This window comes from Oncorhynchus tshawytscha, linkage group LG34, assembly GCF_018296145.1.
Source record: "Oncorhynchus tshawytscha isolate Ot180627B linkage group LG34, Otsh_v2.0, whole genome shotgun sequence".
Lineage (NCBI taxonomy): Eukaryota > Metazoa > Chordata > Actinopteri > Salmoniformes > Salmonidae > Oncorhynchus > Oncorhynchus tshawytscha.
The window spans coordinates 14,370,830-14,384,188 of NC_056462.1; the positions used below are offsets into that span (position 1 = coordinate 14,370,830).

At 42.8% G+C, this 13,359-nt stretch overlaps 1 protein-coding gene across 2 annotated transcripts in view; it reads right to left on the reverse strand.

Annotated features, from left to right (window-relative positions):
• Nucleotides 1-13,359, reverse strand: part of LOC112261292 (rho GTPase-activating protein 10) — a 66,628-nt gene that overhangs the window by 37,164 nt on the left and 16,105 nt on the right. For both annotated transcript variants that reach the window (XM_024436549.2, XM_024436551.2), the window contains exons 2-5: nucleotides 6,815-6,910; nucleotides 6,266-6,327; nucleotides 2,918-2,989; nucleotides 2,354-2,455 (exon numbers count right to left, since the gene is read on the reverse strand). In XM_024436549.2, the coding sequence (XP_024292317.1) occupies nucleotides 2,354-2,455; nucleotides 2,918-2,989; nucleotides 6,266-6,327; nucleotides 6,815-6,910 (332 nt within the window). The remainder of the gene's footprint in view (nucleotides 1-2,353; nucleotides 2,456-2,917; nucleotides 2,990-6,265; nucleotides 6,328-6,814; nucleotides 6,911-13,359) is intronic.

The window sequence follows — 13,359 nt, forward strand, 5'->3', positions numbered from 1 at the left end:
CCATAGGTCGGGCATGTGCCTTGGGCCCGTCACATGACGAGTGTACAGTATGACATCAGATTAGTTGAGTCCAGACGGTGCCCTGTGGCTACGAACACTACTGTATACAGTATCACAAAAGTGAGTACACCCCTCACATTTTTTGTAAATATGAGTATATCTTCATGTGACAACAGTGAAGAAAAGACACTTTGCTACAATTTAAAGTAGTGAGTGTACAGCTTGTATAACAGTGTAAATTTGCTGTCCCCTCAAAATAACACAGCCATTAATGTCTAAACCGCTGGCAACAAAAGTGAGTACACCCCTAAGTGAAAATGTCCAAATTGGGCCCAAACTGTCAATATTTTGTGGCCACCATCATTTTCCAGCACTGCCTTAACCCTCTTGGGAATGGAGTTCAGAGCTTCACAGGTTTCCACTGGAGTCCTCTTCCACTCCTCCATGACGACAGAGTTGGTGGATGTTAGACACCTTGCACTCCTCCACCTTCCATTTGAGGATGCCCCACAGATGCTCAATAGGGTTTAGGTCTGGAGACATGCTTGGCCAGTCCATCACAGTTACCCTCAGCTTCTTTAGCAAGGCAGTGCACGTCTTGGATGTGTGTTTGGGGTCGTTATGTTGGAATACTGCCCTGCGGCCCAGTCTTCGAAGGGAGGGGATCATGCTCTGCATCAGTATGTCACAGTACATGTTGGTATTCATGGTTCCCTCAATGAACTGTAGCTCCCCAGTGCCGGCAGCACTCATGTAGCCCCAGACCATGACACTCACCACCATGCTTGACTGTAGGCAAGACACACTTGTCTTTATACACGCTTGACACCATCTGTACCAAATAAGTTTCTTGGTCTCATCAGAACATGGTTCCAGTAATCCATGTCCTTAGTCTGCTTGTCTTCAGCAAACTGTTTGCTGGCTCTCTTGTGCATCATCTTTAGAAGAGGCTTCCTTCTGGGACGACAGCCATGCAGACCAATTTGATGCAGTGTACAGCGTATGGTCTGAGCACCGACAGGCTGAACCCCCCACCCCTTCAACCTCTGCAGCAATGCTGGCAGCACTCATGTCTATTTTCCAAAGACGACCTCTAGATATGACGCTGAGCACGTGCACTCAACTTCTTTGGTCGACCATGGCGAGGCCTGTTCTGAGTAAAACCTGTCCAGTTAAACCGCTGTATGGTCTTGGCCACCATGTTGCAGCTCAGTTTCAGAGTTTTGAAATCCTTATAGCCCAGGCCATCTTCATGTAGAGCAACAATTCTTAGACATTAATGGCTGTGTGTTAAGTTACTTTGAGGGGACAGCAAATTTACACTGTTATACAAGCTGTACACTCACTACTTTACATTGTAGCAAAGTGTCATTTCTTCAGTGTTGTCACATGAAAAGATATACTAAAATATTTACAAAAATGTGAGGGGTGTACTCACTTGTGATATACTGTATATTCTACTGTGCCCTGATTACAATCTGTTCCAAACGCAGAACCCTGGGGTCTATTGAGGGTATCACAATACAGAAATGAAATGCATAGAACAGATATGATTGGCTCTCAAGTATAATTTGGAATTGTGTCAGCTCTATTCTTTACATTTCCACCTGAAATGTTCAGAAAGTTTAATCTCACTGAATACACCACGAGTCAGTGAGGGAAGAACAGAACAGTTCCCACAAGGGCAATCTATTGGATAAAAAAAATCATTTGTTAAGTGAAGGGGAATTTAGATTACATATACAATCTAGTACCAGACTGCATGTCTAAGGTACTATGGTAAGTTTAGTATATCCTTACAAAGGATAGCTCCACAAGCCTTCACAATGAAATACATAAACTTTGTTGATAACCAAAAGGGTTTGTTTTTCCCCCATTACCAACCCCAATATAATCCACACTGAGTCTGTAAAGCTTGATACTGTATCTGCAATCTCAGGATGTCTTGAGGCGCTCCAAAAGCTACTGCCTCAGAAGTACGACCTTGGTGGCTGGTACAGAAACACTGAACATGACTTCCCTTTCAGAGCAGGAAAGAGAAACTCACTCCGTACTCTAACCCTAGGCCTGTGGACACTCGCACCGCTCCATACACTTCAGCGCTACAGAGATGAGCCAAGATGTCACCCTATCCCCTACCATGTATAGGTCTCTGGTCAAAAGTAGTGCGCTATACAGGTAATAGGGTGCCATTTGGGAGGCATCCTACGGGTCAGGATTCAGAAACGTCTCCCTAAGCAAATATCCTTTCCAGCCATTTTGGGGTTAGGAAGATGTTGGGGTCTGTCTTTTCGGCCTGTTTTCCATAAATATATACGCACGAGAGCGAGGGTAAAAGTATTAAACATAGTACCTCCTGTAGCTGCGGTTCCTTCTTCTTTGCTGACATGTTCAAAAGCTTTTCCAAGGAGCTGTAGTACTTCTCAGTTTCCTTCTCATACTTCTTCCTTTCCGCCTTAAAAGGGCATAGCATAGAGGAACAGATTGAGAAAGAGCATGGTGAGAGAGAGAGAGAGAGAGATGAGAAGTGAGCAGGACAAACGGCATCTTAATATTGCATTAGTTTCACTGACCAAAGGAATGTTCAGAACATGATAAAGAGGTACACATTACAATTTCAATTGAAAAGGGAGTTGGAACTGTGTCTCTAGACAGGCATTTTGATAAAAGTCTAATACACTTCTCACATTATCGCGCCGACCCAAAATGTACTTATCTCGCTCTGATATTTTCCTTTCACATTCCTCTTTCCAGCATGGTTTCTGCAACTATGGTGGATGCACAACCAGGCCAGGGCAGTACAGCTTTTTTTGGCTCAGTGTTGTGAAAAGGGTATTACTTTATAGCACACAGGATTGTGCTTGTATGAGCTCATTAACAAGTAGACTGAATTAAGCAGTGGCATATGATAGAGTACCTTGGCTGAGCCCAGTTGCTCTTTTCTGAACTTCTCCAGCGGTTTCATTAGCGTTTCTGTAATATTCCTCATCTGAGAGAGAAGAGATAAGACATGACCATATTAGGACATATTCCACAAAAGTGTTTCATTTATTCACAGGTACAGCGTTAGGCTGGACTTACACTCCACTAGGCATTCTCTGTAGAGGCTCCACAAGCTCAGCATGGAGGTTACAGTGCATGCCAAAATGTCTAACTTTACGGAAGCATCAGCAACGTATTGTCAAGAGGACCGCTTGAGTGTAAACCCAGCCTAAAAGAGGCAGCAGGTAGCCTAGCGAAAAAGGACAAATATAAGCACCCTCCGATTTGACCTTTGACATAACGTTCCAATGGAAAGCCAAAAGGTCACAATACTTGCAGTGGGTTAATGACAGCATAAAGTCAGTGAAAATGGCCTGTTGTATAACTTTTTACAAGCATCCACAACACATTCAAGTACACTAGTCCCACAGTCACATGACACAAAGCAACAGCGCTGTCCTATTGATATCTCCCCCTCTCACCAAATCATACCTACCTCCCTCTGCTAAAGGTCCTGTTGCTGGGGGTCAGGTCCATGTAAAAGGACCCATGAGCACCAACATGTGAAGCTCACAGGAGCATGTGAAATTTGGTGTCAAATCAAAGCTAGTTCCATATTTTTTGTTGTTGAAATCAAGGCATATATACTTTGGTCAACCATATTCCATCCTAAAAATGTTGATTAAGCAAAGGTTTTGATTTCTGGTTCTTAACTGATTAGAAATACATCAAAACAGTATAATGTTGAATTAAAGTAAAGACCCCTACCAACTAATATCAACACTTATATTTTGGAGAAAGAACTTTAAGTTTAACAAACTTTGCCTTGTGACTGAATTCCATTACCAGAAGCTCACATATCTTTAAGATGTTTTCACATCTCTCCATCAGGGAGAATAATGAAAGTTCAGAAGTCATAAGGTAGACCTATCAATTATTTCTGAAATATGAAGTGATTAAAACTTGAAATTCCATTACCAAATCAGTAACAGAGTTTCTGCAATTGAATTGGCTCAAATGGGAAATCATAGTCACAAATCAGAGTTGGGACAGCACAGTAGAGTACGATACACAGCAGAGAACACTAATGTACTGTACACTACTCACTGAACTATACAGAGGGTAAAAAACAAACACTAGAAACACATTCCTAATATTGAGTTGCTCCCTTTTATCAAGTCGGCTGGATGTCTTTCGGGTGGTGGACCATTCTTGATACACACAGGAAACTGTTGAGCGTCAACCCAGCAGCGTTGCCATTTCTTGACACAAACTGGTGCGCCTGTCACCTACTGCCATTTCCAGTTGAAAGGCACTTAAATATTTTGTCTTGCCCATTCACCCTCTGAATGGCACACATACACAAGCCATGTCTCAAATTGTCTCAAGGCTTAAAAATCCTTCTTTAATCCATCTCCACTAATTGGTCTTTTGACCAATCACAGATATTGCATCAGAGCTAGTCTGATTGGTCAAAAAGACCAGTTAGTGAAGAAAATTTAAGAATTGGAATGCCTCTAAATGCAGCCAGACGTCTATGATCAGTTCAGATTGTCTTGTTTGGGGGCAGAGCTCATTAAAATAATAGCCAGAGTGTAGAATAATACCCAAATATGCAAAGGAGGATATTGCAAATTTCTACCTTTGTGTACCTAGTTAGGATACATCATGAAGAGAATGACATTCATATCCATAATTATGCATTTCTGGGTAGTACAGATCAATGTGTCATGTCATAGCTGGCAATTATTTTAGCAAATATCATTGAATCTTAATTCAGAGCAGCTATTTAAGAGTTTTGGGAAAACGTGGACCCAAACTTGGCATCTGCACAGTTTTTCCAGTAAATGTAAATTGTTAAAAGTAGTTCTTGTGAATAGAGTTGTATGGTTTGTTAACCTTTGAAATCAAGTTTGGCATACATTTTAAGTGAAAAAACAGAGTCTCAGCGCAATTCCGTTACCGTGGAATTGCCCTGGGTTGATTCCAAGACATGTCTGAGCAAGCCTGCCTGCCCACCCCACAGTCCTCTGCTGTGGGCTGCGATGTCATCTCATACTGCTATGCGATGGCGGGGCTGAACCAGGCCCTGGTAGAGACTGTTACATGGCAACGATAGACCCTATCTATAGCGCAAACACAGTACATTACATGCATTGTAAACATTGAGATCATAACCTATTGATTGCAAGGGGTCAGGGAAGTAAAACAATCGTATTGAATGGATTTTCAGAATGCAATAATGTATCTGTAGCTAGCTACCATATTTTAAGGGTTGCATACATCTCCCATTCGTCTACCGATTGTTCAGCGTGCTGTTGCGCAGTTTGCACTAGGTCCACAAGTACTCACGGCAGGCAAACACTATTGGTGTGTACAAGCTCTTAGAACTCCCAGAACAAGCCATAGGCTGCATTACAGGAGAATGTAAATCACACTACATTATCTGTTGTATGAGTCACCAAGACAAAACAATATATAGTTTAAAATGTTGACTAAGCAACACCTACAGTAAATAAAAGGTATGGAGGAATAGGGATAGAGCCAGGAGCCTTGAGGGATATTATTCTGTGAAACGGAGATGCCCATCTGCTGACACACAAACACTCAACGAGAGAGGCTGGGTTGGTTGCAAACTCTAGGGTTACCCTAGGTTACATCCTAAATGGCACTCTATTCCCCATGTAGTGCACTACTGTTGACCAGATAAGGAATAGGGTGCCATTTAGGAAACAGTGTTTTCTACCCATGCAGAAAAGACTGGGTCAAACAGGCAACATGTACAACATTCAGTTCAGCTGTAACTTCCACTATACAGTATAGCAGATGTAACTGAACTTTAACATGTGTCAATGTAGTGTACTAGTATAGCACTACACATCAGTGAGTGTTGAATGACTCCATTCACTCTGGTATGTCATGTCTGAGGTTGTGTTTAATGGTTCTCTGTCCCACCGCCTCTAGAGGAGAGGTGGGGATAGCACAGACAGTAACCCTTGGACAGGTGCAGTGAAGGTGGCTCTGCCTCCTCTGGGTCATGTGCATGACACCAATCAGAAGAAAACAGACAGCAGGGACTACCCAGACTTGTCTAATAAGAAACAAATGGTTTTCTATTCCAATACGTTTCGCTACGGTGAGCCCTAATGAACATGACCCTGGTGGTACAACATAGGCTTCGCTCAACCTTCCACCCACTGAGGAACTAATTTACACACACGCAGAGCAGACTTGAGGTATTTCCCCTTGCTTTTAAAGCAGGTCTCGACTGGTTACTGCTTACCATCAGCTCTCTTTGGTCTTCCAGGTTCTTAAGGAAGTTGGAGAACTCCTGCAAGGATTCATCTGCAAGACAAACACACACTTGAATAATGGAACACAAGTCACTTTAATAATGTTTACATAGAGCTTCACTCATCTCATGTATATACTGTATTCTATTCTACTGTATTTTAGTCAATGCCACTCAGACATTGCTCACCCTAATATTTATTTCTTACTTCCATTATTTTAGATGGGTGTATTGTTTTTAGATCCTAGCTCCAACAGTGCAGTAGTAACACAAGCATTTCGCTACACCTGACATAACATCTGCTAAATGTGTGACCAACATTTGACACACACACAGGCGAGACAAGAGAAACACAAGACCACACAAATAGAAAAAGACACAAGTACGGGTGTTTCCATCTCTCTAAAGAAGCACAGGGTTCAGGAAAATTACACATGCAAGCCCTTCATTTGGTGGTACACACAGAATCAAAAACAAAAAGGTTCAGTCTCGTTATGCTGGCAGAACCACCCAGCTGTAGGTCGGAACCGCACCACTCACCAATACATCTCTCATCGTCGGTCTTCGCGTCGCCGATGTACTCAAACTGGAATTCTCCCAGGGACTGGGCAAACTTGCGCTGGGCCAACACAAGCTCTGAAAACAAATTAGATCAATCCATAGGGTTATTTTTTGAAATGTGATTTCGGATGGGACCTTCCCTTGACGACCATATTTCGACATCAAATACACTGCGGTCACATGTGCTTCCCATTTACAGGCCTGCATCAAAACTTTATTTTTTTAAATTAGTGGGTATACTAGCGTGATAGATATTAATCACACTTGAGTTGGCCCAAAGCACAAATACTGAAATAAAAAAAACAGAACAGTCATTTATTCAAGGCCTGGCTGACATGCAGGCAGTACGGTGCCTACTGTAACCCAGTGGTTAACCCACTCTGCATACATCCTGTTGCCTCTGCTGTCAGGCTGTAGCATCCTGTCCCTGTACAGGTTATAAAGAGACCATGCCTACTGGTCCATTGATGGTGACAGGTGTATACATTTGAGCAATACATTAGACATATGTCCCTATAGAAATGAGCCTATATAGGCCTGGTTTAACTATGGGGGTGTGGCGGGTATTGGCCCAAGGGTTTATAATGAGCCAACTGATTTACAAACATACATATTAGCCTATAGGCTAACCTTTGCGGTTGACCTGCTTGTTGTGTAAGAAAACCATAAGAATTTTTTTTTTAAGGATCGTTTAGGCTATGCGCTAGCCTTACCATGTGAGGAGGAGATGGACTAAACAACTGAACCACATTCGGATGTAGCCTAGCCTGGAACCCACACGCTGCACCATAGTGAACTTCGGAGCATGTTTTCCAGGCATGTTGAGCCCGCTCTGTTGTTTTCTAAACAGTGTAGACAGATATTCCCAGCGGTGTGGATCTCAGACTGATTACAGTCCCATAAGGACAGCATGGGAGAATGTATCAGGGTATTTTTAAGACTGGAGCTAATGACTGGTATCCAGAGGAGCAGTATCATTTGCTTTGGCAGCTGGCTGGGGCTCTATGGGGAGGATCAGCTGGGAGTTTTGAATATAGGGGCTCTCAGATTATCACTGACTGGGCTTGTTGACAATGGAGGTAGGAAGCCTGTGTTTTTATTCTAACAGTTATATTACCAGCAGGTTAGCATTTTTGTCATGACCCGGAAGCCAGCCACAACTGACGACCGAAGTCAGCTTGCAAGCGCCCTGTTGGCTACAAGGAGTTGCTAGAGCGAACCCCGGGCTGTAGTGGCGCCTCAGCACAGTGTTGCGGTGCCTTCAACTGCTGCGGCACTCGAGGGCCCTTTAAATACATTTTTACAATTGCAAATTTTGACTTTGCAGCTGGCCTAAGTGGAAATGGCTCAGTTCTGCCGCCAACACAAGACTCTTGACAACTATTATTATTATTATTTATTTTTTTAAGTCAACCTGCACATTGCCATGAGTCAGTGTCTGCAGTATCTTCTGAAAACACAATACAAAACTATTCACTCAATACTGGGGCCTATTGATTACGTTACAAAATTTGTAGATGTTGAGGTCATCTTTGAACAGAAGTTGAGAATGTCCACATTAAACATGTCGCAGCCTATCATCCTCATATCAACAGTCTGCTCCCTTGGCTTTCTAATATTTTGTACAAAACTTGGGCAATGTCAACAAATTCCTCTACAGCAATAACCCTGCCAATTAAGTGTATTGCTAACACCCACGACCATCACACCCCCCCCAAAAAAATAAATAAACATTAACACTCAGTGCATGAGGATAATAACGACAAGACAAAGCTTAATCATGTGACTTCTGCACAATGACTGGCATAAAGTGTCTTGCCCCAACCTCTGGGACTGATCTCAAGCCTGTATTTGTTTCATCAATCGATAGGCAAGTCAACTCCCCAAAACTGATCAGAGCTGTGTGGACCAGACAAGAATATCAATGTAGGCTGGCTAACCCACTGTATGATTGGGCTTGTTCAACATTAAAACTGCTGACTGACCTACAAATCATCTTGCATCATAACTAGCATAAACATAAGTAGATCAGTCAGGAAGTCAATTTACCCACAATGCATCATGGATTTGATACTGTTGAACACAGCCAGTTACATTCTGAAACCCCACCTACTCAGTTAACTCGTCATGTGGAAATACATTTTTACACATTTGGAAACCATTTTTACGTAGTGCTAAGACCTTGGTACGTTTGTCATCTAAGTTACTACAGGCAACACTTCCTTTCTGCACTCTGCGGCAGTATTGTTTACGAGTGCTTAATCTTTGAGTTAGGCCTGCTTTAAAATATATAGCACCTGCAGGAAGCTAGCTTCTTCCCTTATTTTATTTTTTTAAACTGGTGAGGTTATGTAATGGTCGTTCTTAGAAAAGTTCAGCAGTGTTGACGGCCCATTAAAACATGCAGAAAGTACAAGCCAATGCACTCCTGAGCTGTTATCAAACCATGACAGATTAGCAATAGGCCAGGGGTCTTCAACATTCTTGCCCACGGACCCCCTCCGGGCAAACCAGCGACCCCCATCATTCTTTAGCAATTTTATTTTTTAAATCACGTTATCCATTCAATATCAGGTGAAGGATAATGGCTAGAAGTAAAACATTTAAGTGAATACATTTAGTAGATAGTTTCATTATTTTGACATGCCTACATTATAACTAAACACATTTTTGCTCAGAGTAGCTTTTAAAAACAAAGGTTAACCATGTGTTGGCAAAAATGTCCAATTTAAGAAAGCTTACCAGCAGCCAGTGGCACTTCCCACACTGGTAGCCTATTTGCAGGTGCTTATTCAAAGCCTGTCATAGTCCAGCAAGTGTAATTGGCTCCAATGAGTGTAATTTGCCTGATATTAGGAGTTGAGAAATAAAGTTAACAGAATGATGATATTCTCCTCGTTTGTACCACAAGTATATAATAAAATACACTGCTCAAAAAAAAGGGAAAACTAAAATAACACATCCTAGATCTGAATGAATTAAATATTATTAAATACTTACATAGTTGAATGTGCTGACAATCTCACAAATGATCAATGGAAATCAAATTTATCAACCCATGGAGGTCTGGATTTGGAGTCACACTCAAAATTAAAGTGGAAAAAAACCACACGAACAGGCTGATCCAACTTTGATGTAATGTCCTTAAAACAAGTCAAAATGAGGCTCAGTAGTGTGTGTGGCCTCAACGTACCTGTATGACCTCCCTACAATGCCTGGGCATGCTCCTGATGAGGTGGCGGATGGTCTCCTGAAGGATCTCCTTCCAGACCTGGACTAAAGCATCCGCCAACTCCTGGACAGTCTGTGGTGCAACGTGGCGTTGGTGGATGGAGCGAGACGTGATGTCCCAGATGTGCTCAATTGGATTCAGGTCTGGGGAACGGGCGGGCCAGTCCATAGCATCAATGCCTTCCTCTTGCAGGAACTGCTGACACTCCAGCCACATGAGGTCTAGCATTGTCTTGCATTAGGAGGAACCCAGGGCCAACCGCACCAGCATATGGTCTCACAAGGGGTCTGAGGATCTCATCTCGGTACCTAATGGCAGTCAGGCTACCTCTGGCGAGCACATGGAGGGATGTGCGGCACCCCAAAGAAATGCCACCCCACACCATGACTGACCCACCGCCAAACCGTTCAGGCTGGAGGATGTTGCGGGCAGCAGAACGTTCTCCACGGCATCTTCAGACTGTCACATGTGCTCAGTGTGAACCTGCTTTCATCTGTGAAGAGCACAGGGCGCCAGTGGCGAATTTGCCAATCTTGGTGTTCTCTGGCAAATGCCAAACGTCCTGCACGGTGTTGGGCTGTAAGCACAACCCCCACCTGTGGACGTCGGGCCCTCATACCACCCTCATGGAGTCTGTTTCTGACCGTTTGAGCAGACACATGCACATTTGTGGCCTGCTGGAGGTCATTTTGCAGGGTTCGGGCAGTGCTCCTCCTGCTCCTCCTTGCACAAAGGCAGAGGTAGCGGTCCTGCTGCTGGGATGTTGCCCTCCTACAGCCTCATCTCCTGATGTACTGGCCTGTCACATGGTAGCGCCTCCATGCTCTGGACACTACGCTGATAGACACAAACCTTCTTGCCACAGCTCGCATTGATGTGCCATCCTGGATGAACTGCACTACCTGAGCCACTTGTGTGCGTTGTAGAGTCCATCTCATGCTACCACTAGAGTGAAAGCACCGCCAGCATTCAAAAGTGACCAAAACATCAGCCAGGAAGCATAGGAACTGAGAAGTGGTCACCACCTGCAGAACCACTACTTTATTGGAGTTGTCTTGCTAATTGCCTATAATTTCCACCATTTGTCTATTCCATTTGCACAACAGCACGTGAAATTTATCGTCAGTGTTGCTTCCTAAGTGGACAGTTTGATTTCACAGAAGTGTGATTGACTTGGAGTTACATTGTGTTGTTTAAGTGTTCCCTTTATTTTTTTGATCAGTGTATATTGTTGCTAGCTATACTCATATATCTAAATTAAAAAGGGCACTTATATTAACAGACCCCCCTGCAGTACCCCTGGTTGAATAGGTAAACGGAACTATAGTTTTCCTTCACAGAAAATACATTAGTGCAACACATTCGGCAGGAAACAAAGCATCATTTGTCAGATGACAGCTGTGCAAAGCTATTTGGTTGGTAGCCACAAATAAATAAGCTTATAAATGAAGGTATTTTTTAGTTAAACATTAAAAATATGGCCATGTATAGTTTCATAGAAAGAATGTAGCCAGCTACATTTCCTGATGTTCTGCTTAAAGTTTATTTTACCAGAGAAAAGTAGGCTGGCTACATCGAGAAAGGAACAGGAGAAAAGTAGCTACACAGTCAGAGCGCCATCTGCTGACTGTAAATTCTTATCTAACGGACATGCTAAGTGGAAAGTACAACTGGAGCACGAAATTAGTCTGATGCCGAGCAGAAATCGACTTATTTATTTTAACCTTTAACTAGCTAAGTCAGTTAAGAATTTAAAAAAAAAAAATCTCACAATGACAGCCTACCCCAGCCAAACCCTAACGACGCTGGGCCAATAGGGCAGCGCACAATGGGACTCCCAATCACGGCCAGTTGGGATATAGCCTGAAATCGAACCAGGGTCTGTAGTGATGCTTCTAGCACTGAGATGCAGTGCCTTAGACCACTGTGCCACTCGGGAACCCAATAAAAAGCATTTAACATGTGAGTTTATAAAACGCAGCAAGATACTTATGCATCATCACTTTTTTTCTGGCATAAAAACAGATTTCTGCATCAACGCGACCACTAAGTTTAACTTGCAAGTTAATCTTAGTAAGTGGTTCAATTAATAAGGTGACAGGGCATCATATTGTGTTAGCTTTCTGACATGTTTGAGAAGTCAAAGCCCTTTGGATGGATTACTTGTACAGCTACAAAAGCTGAAGAACATGCGCACATCCAGGTACTTACTGCAGGTGTTGGAGTTGTAGGCAAACTCATTGAAACCAGAAAGGACATCAGGAAGCACTGGTACATTGATACTAATCCACAATTGAAACCCATTTTTAAATATGCCCCACATATGGTTTTAAAGACCCCAATGAGAGAGAGAGAGAGAGAGATGGTGGTTAAATCTGATTACCCACCAGAGAAAAAGGGGAACATTCTTGGACATGGTTCCGGAGGGTAATTACAAATGTGGCCAATAATCTCAATGCAGCGTCACGTACAAACAAAACTAATTTACCCACCCCCACACAGGACAAAAAACTTAAAGATCAAGGGCCTGATCACCTTCATGTCCACCAATGTTAGTTACATGCTAAAATGTCCTTGTGATCTGTCTTACATAGGGAAAGCCCGTAGAAGCCTTAAGACACGGATCAGTGAGCACCGCAGCAACAGACAGGTGAGGACCAAAAAAAAAAAAAAAAAAAACTGGTTGCTGCTCATTTTGTACAAGCTGGACATCCTATTAGTTCTAGTTGAGATACATTGGAATAGAAATGGTCAAGATGTCAAGCTGGGGAGGGGACATTGAGAAGAAACTTCTTCAAAGGGAGTCTTTCTGGATCCACAGTACCGACACTGTCTCCTCGTGGCCTTAACGAGGAGCTTGACTTGAAACTGACACTTAATGTCTAAATGTTTTTTTTTCTATTATCCTAATTTAGTATATTACTGTAAATATTGATCACATTCCCTGTGTACGATCATATATTGATACATTGAATGTTAATATTGCAAAAACTGTTATACATTTTTTTACCTCCCGTTTCAGGAAGTGATGTCAGTGAGTACTGCCCCTAATGGATACCTGATTAAGACCTAAGGGTCAAAACGGTGTTGTAAATTAATATCATTTGTACAGCTGCCACCATCTTGATTTCCTTGCGTTTTTTTCTCCTCTCCAGTCTCAGCATGTCTGCGCCTAGACCCTCTTCTCAGCAGTGCAGGCAGGCCCGTTGGCCTAGCGACTCCATACAGACAATGTACATGGTGCTTGAGCCAGTACTGTTTAGACAAGCATGCTTCAAAACTTTGTTCATTT